The sequence below is a fragment of the Rosa chinensis genome, chromosome 7 (assembly GCF_002994745.2).
Source record: "Rosa chinensis cultivar Old Blush chromosome 7, RchiOBHm-V2, whole genome shotgun sequence".
Lineage (NCBI taxonomy): Eukaryota > Viridiplantae > Streptophyta > Magnoliopsida > Rosales > Rosaceae > Rosa > Rosa chinensis.
Genome location: NC_037094.1, coordinates 9331679 through 9347548, shown reverse-complemented (window position 1 = coordinate 9347548; position 15870 = coordinate 9331679). Strand labels below are relative to the sequence as shown.

The following is a 15870-nucleotide window of genomic DNA, read 5'->3' as shown; positions in this document are numbered from 1 at the left end:
GATAGGAGGATCCAATCATGTTGGACTGAGCTTTGACTTTATCTATTTTATCCAGATAAGCTACCTAGCTTTCAACAAATAGATGAAGCTTAGCCTAACAAAACAGGTAGCCGAACTTGACATAGTACTCGAGGATTTGAGTAGCGATGATGCATAGACTACTCATTACTTACTTGTGCTAATAATCATTATTCTCGAGTATTTAGCTAGCATTGCCAATAATTCGCCATACTTAATATTCAAACATATAAAGGCATAGTCATCGCCAAACCTTAAAAGTTTGAATTGATAGCTAGAGACATAAAATAGGCAAGGATTAAATCAGTGCTGACTAAGCCAAGTGTGTGAACAACATTTTGCCCGCCTTTTCCAAATTGGCCGTGCATGTTCTTGGTCTTAATCCCACCACACTGCCAATGCTTTACATCAGATATTAATATATCTTGAGCTTGATTTTGATGTTTTAACTTCTTGGGTTTGGTTTATGATTGAGATTAAGATCCAAGATTACTTTAAGTTTTTGTAATGCCAAAAGAAGAAAGTGAAAAGGGTTTTGTTTTAGTTTGAAAGGTGCATGCTTCTTGCAATATGGCAGCAAATTAAGCAATGCATTCTATCGCAATGCAGCACTCATTTTCTACCAAACTATTTGTGGCAATGGACAAAGAACAGGATATTTGTGTTCCACCAACTCCTCCACATCTTCAAAGCCTTATCCAAATCCGCATTCCCATCTCCAAATTTATAATAGAAGTGGGGATCCAAGTTCATTATATATTACGCTTATTATATTTCAGAATGTATTCTTTATTGTTCACATACGTAAATATCTAGCATAACTTGGTTTGCAAAACTCGATCCATCTCTTTCTTTCAAGTTGGATCTCGATCAACTTGGAGTACTATTCCATGCGCAAGGGTTTGTAATGAGAATTGAAGGTGATGGGGGAGAGAGATAGGATAAGGGTAACGAGTCTTTGACGTGCATATATCACAATCACCAACCCTGTTGAAACCACAAGCCAATGAACCATTTACCGTTGGAGCACGTAGTGTTCTTATCGGGAATTAATTAATTACTAGCATGCTTAAAAACTAGGAAATGTCATCTAAATGTTCATTTAATTGTTGGCAAGGAAGGATTCGAAGCCCCCTTCTCGTCCCTAACACTGTGATGTGTGCCACACGCGTTTCTATTCCGCCGAGTTACATATTTCCTACCCACCCTTGTATAATTTTTTAGAGAAATTAAGATAAAATTTTACGAATAATAATAACATTATGAAATCTATCATGTAACTATTTAGACCAAAGAATTCGTTAATGCATTCTAAAAAGATATATCGATATACTTTATGAAGGCCTGCTCACTTAAGGGACAAATTTAAATGAACTGTGAGGAACAAGTGAATCTGATGGTTGAAAATAAATGCATAATTTTAAGTTGTTATAATTTTTGCTTTTATATTTAACACATGTGGTTGAGATGTATTTGTCTCTCACAGTCCCTTAAAACTGTCTCTTAGGTGAGCAAATCTGATACTTTATGTATGTGCGAATATATTTTATAAAATTATTACACCGTTTAAATAGTAATGGTTGAAGTCTAAAAGTTTATTATATTATTATAAAGAAAAAGTTTATTTACAGCTATATTTACATTTATATTATAAAAAAAAAACATGATGATAACTAATCATCAAATGTGTATTAGAACTTATACATAAAAAAAAAAACAATTAAAAAAAACAAAACAAAAAACCAAAAGGCACACATGCATGAAGGAGGCACCAAACAATGTGTATACTCACACAAAATTATATTTGCATGAAACTTACACGATAGTTTACGTATGTACCAACTTCCACGTTTCTACAACTCTACAACCAAACAGATAGACATGTAAAACAATTTTCATTTTTGATGATGACAGTGTTTAGATTGATCAAAGATAATGTCTCATCCAATTTTATGATTTAGGGGACTAAATCCTGTAACATGTGAAAATTAATCATGCCTCCACGAGAGTGACGAGACTATAAATGTTTGGATTTTCCGCCACTCATGAATACAGCCAAACGATTAATTAGACTAGTCAATTACCATGTTTTTCATGCTTCCTGGGGGCTTTGCCGACTTAATCTTGCTTGATCTTTAATCTACCTTAATTTCTTCTTTATCCAAATACACATAAAATTACCCAAACCAAGGGAGATAAGGGCATCTCCAACAGAGTAGCTAAACTCAATTTTTAGCTATATATAACTATTTCTAATGCAAAATCCAGCTCCAACAGACTAGCTATAGGTAAGTTAAATTTAACTATAGCTAAAATGGTTAGCTATATTTAGCTAGAGTATCTTACATAGCTAAAGCAAAAGTTATATTTCTCTCTCTTTTTTTGTCCACATGTCAGTTTATGATTTGATAAAATATAGTTATTATTTACAAATAGCTACCATTGCTGGAGCAACATTGCTAAATCAATAGCTATATTTCACAACTTTAGCTAAATTTAACTAAAAAACAATTTATACTGTTGAAGATGCTCTAAGCTTTGCATTTATCCTTGTATTTTTTACAACGTTTGCAATTTAGATCATTTTCCTTGTATTTATTTTTTTATTCTTTTTCTTTTTAGGGAAATGAGATAGATAGAAGAGGAGGATCCTCTCCATCACTCCTTGTATTGATGTTATAAACAATGTCTTTGTCGCAAACAAGGTCAGTATATATAAACCTTAAAGTTCAAGACATGATAGATATATTGTATGTAAAATGACTAAATGACGTAATTGCAAACAGTGACGTAGCTAAAAACTTTAGAAATGGGTCAGCCTTCAATAACAAATGGTTTAAGCTCATCTAATGATCAACATGGAAAATGTTATTCATAAATAATTTTAACATGTTTATAATTCTCTTTATTAAGATTTTTCTCAAGGTACTTTGCTAAAATATATTGAGACAAGGGAACTCTAGTAAAAAAGTAAAGAAGAAACAATAGAAAATCTAAAGTAGAGGAGGCTCAAGTGAATAAGTTACAAGAATTAGTTATGGGAATAGAACTAAAACCTCATAATTGATATAGGCAAGTGCTGAGACAAGAGGGTCAGTTGATCTCTAGTTATTAGCTAGCTACGCCCATGATTGCAAACATAGTGAAAGAACCGACATTAAATTTGTTGATGTGATTTTAAGTTCGTAATATAGTGATAGAACTCATATTTTACCTGTCCATTTTCTCTATACCATGCATGCCCTACTTTTCTTATCATTATCGTACCGTAGGAACTTCTACATATGCATGTGTACATACATCGCATATGGATCATAAAATGTATTTTACCAGTGATATTCTAGCTATTCATAAAATGTACGTAAATGTTAGAACTTATGGATATACAAGGAAACTTAATTACAACTCACCCGCATAATGGATTCCCATGTTTTATAGTTTGGCTTTCTTTTAAATAAATGAATCATTCATTCTCAAAAAAAAAAAAACTCACCCGTGAACCAAAGGGTGACACAGTTTGAATTGTTTCATTCTATTTATTTCTATGGAATGCATACAAGCCACTTGAAAAATTGACCTCATACCGAGTATAAAATTTCAAAATTTATGAATCATCAATAAGAAGTTGCATTTGTAGGTGATATTGTGACGAAGGAAAAATGAGATACATAATTCACAATTACACATAAAAAGGTCTATTCTTTCAAATTTGTTGCTTCAGTTAAAACCATACTAAATTTAGGGTTATTTTGTCAACGATAACTTAGCTACGAGAATGTTATTCTTTATTGATAAGAATTTCCATATTATTATTTTTGAATGACAGTATTTCCATATTATAGGATAAATGTCTAAAATTTTATAGATCATAGGGCCCGCACCAAAATATAAAATATTCCACCCAAATAACGCTCATCTCAACTATAAAACAAATAGAAATGACGCATAGTAAAACTTCATGTATGCATAACTAAAATCTTTTCTATACACTTCACTAAAAAAAATTTGTACGCCTAATAAACCTTGAAATAGGTCCAAAAAAAAAAAATTTAGTTCAAGGCCCATATTTTTCAATCAAATCACAACACATTTCCATGAAAAGAAAATTAGTTTTTTTTTAAAGGAAAAAGCAAAATTATTTAAATGCAGAGAAATTTGACATCTCATCAAACGCTATAGAAATTACTAAACCCAAACCCTACTGGCTTTTTACCCTTTATCGCCGTAACCCTACTGGCAGATAAAATCTTGACTTTACCTTCTTGGATCCTCTTCGTACGAGTCTGAGCTTCCACTTAAATAGCGGTCCACGGCCAGTGTCTGACCTCTAAAGCCATTCGCAATGAATACAGAGAGCGTCCCCAATTTAATTCCCACCAAAAAATATTAAAAAAAAGTAATTAAAAAAAACCTCCCCTTTTATTCAGATTCATTTCCTTTATTAAATTTCATTTTTCTCATTTTGTGGGGTCCACGCATTGGTCTCCTCTCCTGACCTCCTCACTGCTCCTTGTATATAAGCCCCTCCCAACTCCTCTCCTCTCGTCTTTTACCCACTCTCTCTCTCGCTCTCTCTCTCTCTCTGCACACAAAAACGTGAAATAGAGCCAAAGCAACTACTCTCTCTGCAAAAACGAAACGCTCAACCCGACTACCCGACCCGAGAAAAAACAAGCCTGAACCCGCACTGACAGCTCGGAAAGCACGTCAAGCATGTGAGGTAAAGCATGACGAACAGGAAAAGGCTCAGAACCTCTAGAAGAACCACCGCCGCCGCTGCACAATCGGATTTCTTCGACGACTTGCCTGACGATCTCGTCGTCTTCATCCTCTGCAAGCTCAGCTCCTCCGCTTCCTCTCCCTCCGATCTCATCAACGTCCTCATCACGTAAGCACCGCTTCTTCGAATTCTGTGATATCTCAGTGAACAGTTTTTTATTTCCTCGATTTTTTTTTTTTAATATTAGATGCAAGAGATTAAACCGGTTCGGGCTTCACTCTCTGGTACTATCGAAAGCCGGTCCAGGAGCTTTTGCTATCAAGGCCAAGAACTGGTCCGACTCGGCTCACCGCTTTCTCAAGCTCTGCGTTAGCGCCGGTAACATCGAAGCTTGCTACACTCTCGGAATGGTCAGTCAATTTTTCCAGTCATTAGTTAGCGGATTAATTGAAAAAAAAAAAAAAAAAATTTCCTCTCGGAAAATGATTCGGTTTTACGTCTTTGCCGTTACAGATCCGATTTTATTGCTTACAAAACCGAGGCAGTGGCGCTTCGCTAATGGCCAAGGCCGCCATGCGGTGCCACACGCGTGCGCTCTACTCCCTCGCCGTGATTCAGTTCAACGGCAGCGGCGGCTCCAAGAAAGAGAAGGACCTACGCGCCGGCGTGGCTCTCTGCGCACGCGCCGCCGGGCTCGGCCACATCGACGCGCTCCGCGAGCTCGGGCATTGCCTCCAGGACGGTTACGGTGTCCGCCAGAACGTCTCGGAGGGACGACGCCTCATAGTCCAGGCCAACGCGCAGGAGCTCGCGACGGTTATAACCTCCGCCACGTGGCGGTCCCACCAGTACCAGCACTTCTACGCGTGCCTGACGGGGTTGGTTAGTTGCCCGCTGCTGAGCGACTTTGGGTGCAACGTTCCCGGGCCGGAGGTCCACCCGGCGAACCGGTTCATGAAGGAGTGGTTCGGGTCGGGTCGGTGGTTGGAGGGCGTTGGGCTGAGGATGTGCTCGCACGTGGGGTGCGGGAGGCCCGAGACGAGGCCGCACGAGTTTCGGAGGTGCTCGGTTTGTGGTACGGTCAATTACTGCTCGCGTGGGTGTCAAGCGCTGGATTGGAAGCTGAGGCACAAGGTTCAGTGTAAGCCGATCGAACGGTGGCTAGGGGTTGATGGCGGTGGCGGTGGCGGTGGTGATGGAGTTGAAGGCGGAGAGGGTGAGAATGTGGTGGTGGAATAATATGGGGATATTAAAAAGAAAAGAAATTTATTTTATTAATTTGGGTGAAATTATTATCATTTATTAGTTTTTTTTTTTTCCTGGAATACTTTTTAGTTCATGACCACAGTACAGATGGGGATTTTGGCTATTTAAGATATGAGTGAATATTTAATATTGGACTTTATATTATGTCAAGTTGTTAGGGTAGCGCAATATTCGGATTGATATTCGGATTGAGATATTAGACAAATGAGTTCAAATCAATGTTAAACACGCTTAAAACACATCTTACCGGCAAAGATTTGTTTGTCGAATTTGTTTTTTTCTATAGGATGATGGACTGGAAAAAGAAATTAAAAAATTAGTAGAAAAAAAGATGATGGGAAACCATAATGAGACGCTTTTTACGCATCTTGTAAATAAGATCCCACTAATGAAGTTCACTTGAAGAGGTGAGATGTAAAAGAAGGAAGGCAATCTTAATTTTTTTTGGTTTCCAAAATCTAGTTGTAAATTGATGGGGTGATGGATCGTGGAAGCAAAATGAGAATAGATGATTAGAAATGGAACCGTATGATGTTCTTGTGGCCGAATCAATTGCTTACTAGTGGAAAATATTTTTACTATTGTCGGAAGTGTTAAATTAGTCAATGGTGTTGACGATCTTTACCAATTTACTATATCAAATAATATAGGAGGTCGTTGAAGTGCTACTTTACGAGGTCTTTGAAGTGCTACTTTACAGTGAAAACGATATTGGGGACAAGTATTAAGACTCGTAGCCATTCTTGTGTGCACGGCGGATCCATAGTGGTTGGTTTGGTCAAATATATGAATGTGATTTAGTCGCATTGACACGGGATTTAAGTCATGCACGGTGCATTTTATTCTACCCATTTACTTGTTTTGTACGGCACAAAGCGAGGCCATGGGCCACCTCCAACCTTGTCCTTATTTTAATGAGGGTCGATCTGTTTCTGCTATGTGTTTAGCGTTTAGTTTCACTCAGTAGTCAGTAGAGCTTAACAAATTTTGAAATACAATGTTTTAATCCACAACGGGGATGTAGCTCAGATGGTAGAGCGCTCGCTTAGCATGCGAGAGGTACGGGGATCGATACCCCGCATCTCCATTTTTTTTTCCCGCTCCCTTCCTTGATTAGGAAAGTTTTAATCAATTCATCTTATCGACTCTGCGACGATGGAAAGCGGCGTCGTTCCGCTGAACATTGACAAGTCCGTCCCCTTATTCTTCGAACGAGACTTCTTTCTCGGCCTTCTTCCATGAAAAAAAAACAAGGTGCCAAACGAGTTCAGCTCTTATTATATAGAATATATGGAACCATTAAATGGAATTGTGATGCTGCACCTTTTAGTTATAGCATTGTACTTTTGTGAAAGGCTCAGAGCTCTTGTTTGATATTATGAAGGTTTAGAGTTCATTAGGTGTTGTTAGAGAAGCAGGAATTGATCAATCTTATTAGAATAGTGATACGAAAGCCGCTTTCAGCCTTTGCCCTTTATAATCTCTACACTGTGTGCAAGATCAATTTGATAAACAACGGGAACGTGCGTGTCTTGCCCTGCTTGCTAGAGTTGCATACATGTTTTACTGGTGTTCCCACTCAAAAAGACATAGAACAAAAAGGAAAAATGATCTCTTTGCTGAGTTTGCTCTACATTCTGATTAGTCTGTTCAAACTTCAAAGGAAAAATAATCTCTTTGCTTTACATTCTGATAAGTCTCTTCGATCACTTCACAATATCATTTGCAGGCACTTGCAGCATGAGTACGTCTTCTAATCTTTTCCTTAACCTAGGTAATTACTCGTCCTTGTGACTTAAGTGAGAACTATGAATTGTCATGGAATCACGAAAACATGTCCTGCAACAGAAATCAGAATCTCTAGAAAGCTTCGCATCTTTCATGGTTGCCATTGCTAGATAGGAGCGTGCTAATAACTGTGAGGGCCGGGATATACAGGATTCGTTTTCACCTCTTTGCAAGGTGGTATCTGTTCTTGTAGAGACTATTGGGGAGCCAATAGCTTTCAATCTTTGATATATATCTCCTATCTCTGATTTTGTTTCTCATTCATTGTTAATTGGAGTGGAATTTGGAGGCATTATTACTCTTTTATTCTGCCAGTAATATTAGACAAGCCTCATGTTATATAAGTCTTGACTAATAAAACCCAATTTTTTTGCGAGCAACGCTTTAACCATCAAAAGAGAATAAATTACTGTTATATTTTGCCTTTGCTTACGAAAAGAATCTGACTTTGATAGTTTTTTTTTTTTGTTGAAAAAATTGTCAACTCATTTCATTTATCAGCGAAATTACACATAATGACACATCCCTGTGGGACTGTCAAAAGAGTCACTACCTAAGTAATTCAACATTTTTAAAGACCATGAAGCTCAGCCAAAATCTACCCTAAAATGTCCTAGAAAATCAAAAGGCCAAGACATTCCGAGTATTTTTGGCGACAAATCTCATAGAGAACCTACGAATTCATTCCCCATAGGGGAATAAATTCTTACATAAAAATAATTAAAAGTAAACAAATTCAGCCAAGCAGTCCAACTGTCCCATATACCAATCAGAAGCCCAAAAGAATGGGAAACCCTAGCACTAGGCCCAGAAGGGTTCCAAGCCCAACTGGACCTGCTATGGCCACCCAAACTCATGGGCACCCAAATCAAGTATGGCAGCACACCAGATCGCCTCCAGTTGACAACGCCGGACTGGGAGGTCATCCACCTCTGGTCGTCGCCTCTCCCACCAGCAACCAACCTCGCTCCAGCACGGATCAGCGCTGCATCTGTTAGCCCAACCATGCAAGCCTCCTTGTACGGCGACCAGTCATCAGCCACCATCCCCACCCAGCCGCCTGGCACAAAACGAAATCCCGAGGAGGCAGACCTCCCCCCGGTGCTCCACTCCGCGACCCGACCAACCAAACCTTCCAAAACATCCCGGGTCAAGAAAGACCCGAAACCATTGCCGCTGCCGTGAAAAACCACCCGAGACAGAAGCTCTTCATTGCCCCAAATTTTGAGAATCCGACGACGGGGAACCCTGCCATCCTCAATCTCCTAGCGACTAGATGAGAAGGAAACCCCATCTCCTCTAACCCAATTAGCAGAACCGCCGCCAGGAGTCCACGGCCTCCACCTACCTCTCATAGAGAGTAACCTAAATCTTGGGTATCAAAAAAATAATAATCTAAAGAGTGATTTTAGATTATTATTATTTTTTGTCTTTACGAGACAATCGAATCTGACTTTGATAGTTGAATAGCTTAAGTCTGCAAAGGAAAAATTATTTCGAGAGGCCATCTTTTAACAAAATGGATTAGAGCATCTTTTGCAACACTAGTCGTTTTTGAGTTAAATTTTAACAAAAATAGTTAAAAAGTCAATTTAGCTAGTCACTTTAAAAATACGTCTGTATCAGTGCTCTCTGATTTAGCTAATGTGAATTTATATTATTTTTTAAATGAAGATTAAGTAGTCTAATGTATTTTTAAATTATATAAAATAACTCAAAATAAATGTTTTAAATTATAGAGAGCCTCATTTTGCTCTCTATATTTATGAGCGAGATAACTAAAATGGTTAATTACAGTTTACCCCCCTGAGGTTTGGGGGTGTCATCAATTCACCCCCTCTACTTTTAATTTTGACTTTTTACCCCCTAAACTTTCAAATTTCAATCAGCCGTACCCAATTTCTTCTATTCCGTCCAAATTGAACGTTAACTCTGACATTTGAGGGCTAAAATGGTCATTTCAACATAAAAAAATAAATTTTTTTCTTTTCTGTTTTTTTTTTTTCTATTTCTTCGTTTTTTTTTTTGTCTTCAACCTATACACCACAAGTTATAATAGGTTCATAAAAACAAAAAAAAACTCTAGGTGGTTGAAAACCGCTCACTGGTCTACGATATTTGTAATATATCTACGATAAAGTGAAGAATATAGGATATATCCCTAATAAAGTGAAGAAATATCTGTAAAAAATAATTTTACACTTTATCTGTAAAAAATGATTTTACACAGATATTTCTTCACTTTATTGGGGTGAACATATATTTCTTCACTTTATTAGGGATATATCCTAAAATTCTTCAATTTATTGGAGATATATCACAAATATGTAGACCAAAAATGATTTTACACAGATATTTCTTTATTTTATTGAGGATATACAGATATTTATTTACAGATAAAGTGTAAAATTATTTTTTACAAATATTTCTTCACTTTATTGGAGATATATCATAAAATTCTTCACTTTATCGGAGATATATCACAAATATCGTAGACCAGCAAGCGGCTTTCAACCACCTAGAGTATTTTTTTTTTTTTTTAATAAACCTATTATAATTTGTGGTGTATAGTTTGAAGAAAAAAAAAAACTCTTAAAAAAAAAAACGAAAGATGACCATCGCTCAATAGACAAAAACAGGTATCACTCAATAGGCAAAAGCCGCAAAACAATTTACTGCGACCAAATTCTTCAAAAAAAAAAAAAGACTGCGACCAACGTCGAAGAGCCAAAACGATGTCGTTCGGCAGAAGGTGCTCTCCTCTTACTCCTCTAGAAAACTTGAATGCAACAAGAGCGGCTCTAGGTGGCAGAGCATGAAATGAAATGGCGGTATAACTTTTTCAATTTTTCTGAGAGAGTGAGAGAGAGAGAGAGAGAGACAACTATTCTATATAGTTAAGGATTTGAGAGAAACTAGTTACCGTTCTGTTATGAGATTAGGTGTCCTCGGGATTTTTCTGATATATTATTCTCTTCAGGGTTTGAGCGTTTGAATTTCGAAATCAACAATCGCGACGATGGTGCAGCAGAAAGTTGATTCCATGGAGATCGACCCTTCTACGAAGGAACGAAACCACTTTCTCTGCCTCCTTCCATGAAAAATACGGTACCTACTTTGCTAAACCTTCGCTCTTTCTTTGTTTTGTTTTTTATATTTTTTTTATCCAAGGTTAGATCTGGCCATCCCCGGCTGTTTCACTACTCATCGGTTTTACGCTTGTAACAATAAATTGACCATGTTTATATCCACAATTACACCTCTAATTCGTTGTTGCTTTATACTGTAGCAATGTTGCTTAATTTTCCATGATGACTTGCTCCATTACTTTTTTGATCCTCTGCATTGTTTTGTACAGAAAACAAGTTGCAGGACATATGGCCGGTGGTCGAATCGTCTTTAGAAGACTATGGCATTGCATGCGCTTTGAATCTGGTATGCCAATATATATTTATATCGCTTACAACCACTCGCTGTAATGTAGATACGAATTGTTGATCTTTGTGAAATTTAAGCTAGATTGATCAGCAGTTTATTCCAAATTATGTTAGATGTGATGGACAAATGTAATGTTATATCTCAAATTGTGGTCAGGCCGAGCGTTCTTTGACAACCTCAACAACCAGAAGGACTAAGGGCCGAAATTATTTTATCAAGGCTAGGCGTCTCGCTGAACTTTTGACAGCAACTCATGTTCCACCACATATGGTACACACAACAGATCCTCTCTTTTTTCTAATAACTAAGGAGCTATTCTTTTCGTCCACATGATTTTGCTCTACTTACCAAACTTGTATCAAGCCATTTTTGTCCCTTCTGTCAATGTCATTCTTTCTCTTCTTAGGCAACATCTTGTAAAATATTTTTGTTTCATGTTAATAGTAATCACATACAAGTAATGTTTTATTGCAGAATATATACATGTTACTGCATGGTCAGTGACACTTTATCCTTGTATATCTGAGATATGAGATACGATACCTATGCTGCTCAAGTACTTTTCAGTGAAGCTGATGTTATATTAATTTCTGATTTGAGTGCACAACATTTTGATTTCAGGCAATAGAAACACTAAATGGTGATCGGAGACATATCCTCATCAAGATTGGGAACAAGAGGGCGGACTTTGCTCAAAATTTGGGATAAAAAAGGTTCGTATGGCATAAGTTTCCTTCTCACGTTGTATTCTTAAAAAAAAAAAAAATGTGCGCTTATTATTTAGGTTTTTGGAAGCATGCAATGTAATTGTGATGCTACACAATATGTTGTTGAAAGGTTTAGAGATTTTGTTTGATAAAGGTTTAGAGTTCTTCTACGTGTTAGTGAAAATGAATTAAGTAATGTGAGGATAATCATATGAGTGGTATGAGCCTGAATTTGACTTCTTCCCTAGCTATTCCATAAGTCAATAATGTGAGGATAATCATATGAATGGTACGAGCCTGAATTTGGCTTCTTCCCCAGCTATTCCATAAGTCAGACCGAACACCTCTTCATTTGTAATGCTGGAGATCACTTTTCAGTCTAGCCTTTTGTAATCTCTAGTTCTCTACTATTGCGTGCAGGAGAAATTTATCAAACAATGGGAATGTCTTGCCTGCTCCCTACAGGTACACAAATGTGTTTCTCATGTTTCTACATTATAAATCTAGCTTTACGTTCTGATATGTAGCTACTTTAATACTTAACTCTTCTTTCTTTTCTTTTTTTCATCATAATATTTGTATGCAGGCACTTGCAGCACTGACGGGTTGCAAGCTTTTTCTTAATGTAAGTAACTCCTGGTGATTTTTTATGCTTATTATAACACGGGTATTCTCATCTTAGGGGTGAAGGTTAAGAGAGATCATCAATTTACTGACCTTTAATTTGCTTCATTAATGAACAGGAAAACAATCTTGCTGCAGTGGGTCCAGCTCCATCATTCTTGACGGTCAGGAAGGTTGTCATTGACTGCATTGTTAATGACATGAATCCAGAAACTTGTATGAGGGAGTTGACAACAGAATCCTTACAGATGCGTGCAAAGAAATATGGGGCGATTGAACTTCAACAACCAAATGTCGATGACATTGGAATGGAGAAGTGTGGCCCTTTTTTGTATTTATATGGCATGCTTGAAGTAACCTCTTATTCTTCATGCGTCGTAATAGGCCGAGTTACCTTATTTACTTGTTAGGCAATTTAGTGATTTAGGGAAATTGAAGATTTTATAGTATCATTTGGTGTCTGAAGCTTTTAGTTTTGAGCTGAAGGCAAATCGCTTGTATGAATGCTTGCCATAACAATCCATCAAGTTTTTGATCCATTTCAACCACTTATGATGAAAAAGGTTGAAGACTACTTAATGGTGAATATTCAAGTGTTACATAGTATACATGTATTTTGGCATTAACCTTGAGTCATTTAACGCATATGCATTATAAGGGAAGTTTGCATCTCCACTGGCTGTATAAAAATCAATATAATTTTCCACGTGAACCTACTCTTCTGTGACTTCATTTTTCTATTAATAAGTGACACTCTCACCATTATCCTTTTGCATTGTTTTGTGCAGAAAATGAGGTGCAAGAAGCTTGGCCTTTTGTGCACCGGTTTTTAAAAGGGTATGGCATTTCTTGCACTCTGAATACAGTATGTCACAAAAAAACTTTTAATGGAAATGTTTGAATTATTGATACGTTGTTTATTTCAAATAATTTGTAATTTAATTCACAAATGAAATTCTTGTATTCTAAATTTTGTCAGGCTGAGCGTAGCTTGACAATATCAACTACCAGAAGGACTATGCATCCAGATATTGTGGACCAGGCTGGGGCTTTTCTTGAACTTTTGTCTACAACTAGTATTCAGATCCTTTGTTATTGTTTGCCCAGAAGTTACAAATGGTACTTGTGGTTTGGCCGTTTGGGGTTTAATAATAGCACTCATGTGGTTCACAAAATAGTGATACTTCGTAAACCACAATTTCTTTGTAAACCAGATGAGCTAGTCTCATGAATTGATGTAGTTTCTAAGCTATAGGAAAGGTATTCATTTTTCATTTCAACGTAATTCATTCATTCTTTCAGATCTGAGGTTCAATTTTTTTTACCACTAATGATATTTCATATTGCTTTATTTGTTACTTGGAAATTATGTGCTCTTTTGTACCAATTTGTTTTATTTTATTTGAGGACATAACATTTTGGTTCAGGCAGCAGAAATACTGAATGGCCACCTGCAATATGAAGTCATCAAGACTGCGTTTCAGGATGGTGGACTTTGCGCAAAATATGAGATTGAGAAGGTGGGTAGTGTTGCTTAGCTTTCTTAAACAAATCTTGTTAAAATCTCTTGTGTTTGGAAGCACTCCGTGTAGTCGTGGTACAGAACACTTAGTTTAGTGCTGTAATGAATGTAGTGATTAAAGTTTTTTGTTAAAGGGGTTCAGAGGGTGTTTAGTTTTATTGTATTAGTTAGTGTGAGGATAATATGTGCAATATTTGATTTCTAGGTAGCTGGTCCATGATTAGTTAGACCAAATATATTACTGCTGGAGATGAGGGGTAAAGCTGACTTCTTTCCTGAATTCTTCTTTTGTATGCAGGACTGTGCTAAAAACAGGGAACGGTTGAATCACAACTCATAGGTGCAGAAATTATCTAATTATGCTCTACTGATTATCCCTTTCAAAAGAAATAAATGTATTTAAGGCAAATCATCTATAGCTTTACATTGTATCTGATAGTTAAAATCTTCTAACAATATGATTTGGATGCAGGCAGTTGCACGTCTTTTGAAGTGTGATATTTACATAAATGTAAGGATACTGTTCCTTCGTGATTCTTATGAGCTAAAGCTATATAGCAAATGTTCTTTTTCTTGACCTCAGTACATCCAAATGTGAGAATTATGAATTTGATGATTTTACTTGCCTGAAATGAATAGGAATGCAGGGTGGTTGCAGTAGGGAATTCAGCTTCAGGATTGAGGCCGTTCAGGTCAGTTGTGGAATGCTGTTTTATGAAAAACGAAGATCCTGTAGCTGTTGCCAGGAGGTTAAAGCTGGATCGTAAAGTGTCCCGATTGATGAAGAAAATTCAAGCTTTGTGCTTGTGAATGTAATGGGCTGGTCTTGTACCAAATATTACCCCAATGACTTGAAAGGAAGCATTAACATATTTATTGGACGTTATGTAATTTTAGCTCTTTCCAAAATAAAATTTACAGGCCACATTTGAACATTTCTAACTTGTTTTTCTGCTGATTTTCCATGGGAGCCGAGAAGGCTTTTAAAACCCATTTTGTCTATGTTTTTTTGAGACTTGGTACGAATTCATTTTGTATCCTTGGTATTACACAAAAGTAAAAGATTGGATCAAATGATAAAAGGAAATTACACAAAGGAATATAAACTGATGATTCATTCCTTGATGCCAACTGCCAACACAACCATTTTCAAAAGTTCATGAAATTAAAACTAAAAATTAAAAAAGCCACATTGGAAAATTTCCAACTTGTTTTTCTATTGATTTCCATGAGAGCTAGACCAGTAAATGGATTGGATTTTGATCCGGACCCGCTCCAGATCCGTGGTTATTGGACGGGTTTGGATAAAAAATTTTGATCCGTTGATCCGTAACATCCGTTAATGATCCGAATCCGTTAACCAATTTATTTAACGGATCAAATACGGATTTAGGTCGATCCGATCCGATCCGTTAATGATTCATTTTTGTAATAATAAAATATTATTTTTATTAACATATTATTATTTTTATAAAATATAAAATATTAAGAATTTTTAAAACAATTTTTTTGCAGAAATCTAAGGACAGTCCATCACCCAAGATTTCAAGAAGCATTAAGAATTTTGATAATGTAACCCTACTTTTGGTGATACTGTTCATGTTGTTTTAATATTTTATTAATATCTTATGAGGTATCGTGATATAAATTTAATATTACTATTTAAAACTTTAAAAGATTTGAAATTATAAACGGGTCAGATTTGCGGATCGGGCATCCGTTAATCCAGCGGATGCGGATTTTGATCGAACCATCAATGATCCGCCAGGTTAATGGAGCGGGATTGG

General features: G+C 36.7%; 1 protein-coding gene, 2 long non-coding RNA genes and 1 other non-coding gene across 11 annotated transcripts; all 4 read left to right on the top strand.

The window, feature by feature from the left end:
• The first annotated feature begins 4556 nt into the window (after positions 1–4556).
• On the top strand, positions 4557–6143 carry LOC112180147 (F-box protein At1g67340). Its single transcript, XM_024318650.2, has 3 exons — positions 4557–4906; positions 4986–5148; positions 5252–6143. The coding sequence occupies exons 1-3, from the start codon at positions 4746–4748 to the stop codon at positions 5975–5977; spliced, it is 1050 nt and encodes a 349-aa protein (XP_024174418.1). The 5' UTR covers positions 4557–4745; the 3' UTR covers positions 5978–6143.
• Positions 6144–7018: 875 nt separating this feature from the next.
• On the top strand, positions 7019–7091 carry TRNAA-AGC. Its single transcript has one exon. It is a non-coding gene; the product is annotated as a tRNA-Ala (tRNA).
• Positions 7092–10494: 3403 nt separating this feature from the next.
• Positions 10495–13678, top strand: LOC112179038. Of its 7 annotated transcripts, none has more exons than XR_005802918.1 (9): positions 10495–10623; positions 10773–10900; positions 11151–11227; positions 11387–11500; positions 11852–11943; positions 12358–12402; positions 12524–12562; positions 12681–13426; positions 13541–13646. It is a non-coding gene; the product is annotated as an uncharacterized LOC112179038 (long non-coding RNA). The 7 variants fall into 7 exon arrangements; XR_002927620.2 differs by lacking the exon at positions 10495–10623 and having other exon boundaries at positions 10630–10900; positions 12681–12877; positions 13350–13398; positions 13541–13678; XR_002927618.2 differs by lacking the exon at positions 10495–10623 and having other exon boundaries at positions 10630–10900; positions 12681–12877; positions 13350–13426.
• A 6-nt stretch (positions 13679–13684) lies between these two features.
• Positions 13685–15018, top strand: LOC121050421. 2 transcript variants are annotated; one of them, XR_005802923.1, is made up of 5 exons: positions 13685–13821; positions 13989–14081; positions 14382–14423; positions 14556–14594; positions 14723–15018. It is a non-coding gene; the product is annotated as an uncharacterized LOC121050421 (long non-coding RNA). The 2 variants fall into 2 exon arrangements; XR_005802922.1 differs by lacking the exon at positions 13685–13821 and having other exon boundaries at positions 13835–14081.
• Positions 15019–15870: the final 852 nt, after the last annotated feature.

Coding starts and splice junctions, on each gene's coding strand:
- LOC112180147 (XM_024318650.2), top strand. CDS start 4,746: ATGACGAACAGGAAAAGGCTCAGAACCTCTAGAAGAACCACCGCCGCC. Junction 4,907..4,985: donor CTCATCAACGTCCTCATCAC/GTAAGCACCGCT, acceptor TTTTAATATTAG/ATGCAAGAGATTAAACCGGT. Junction 5,149..5,251: donor CTTGCTACACTCTCGGAATG/GTCAGTCAATTT, acceptor TTGCCGTTACAG/ATCCGATTTTATTGCTTACA.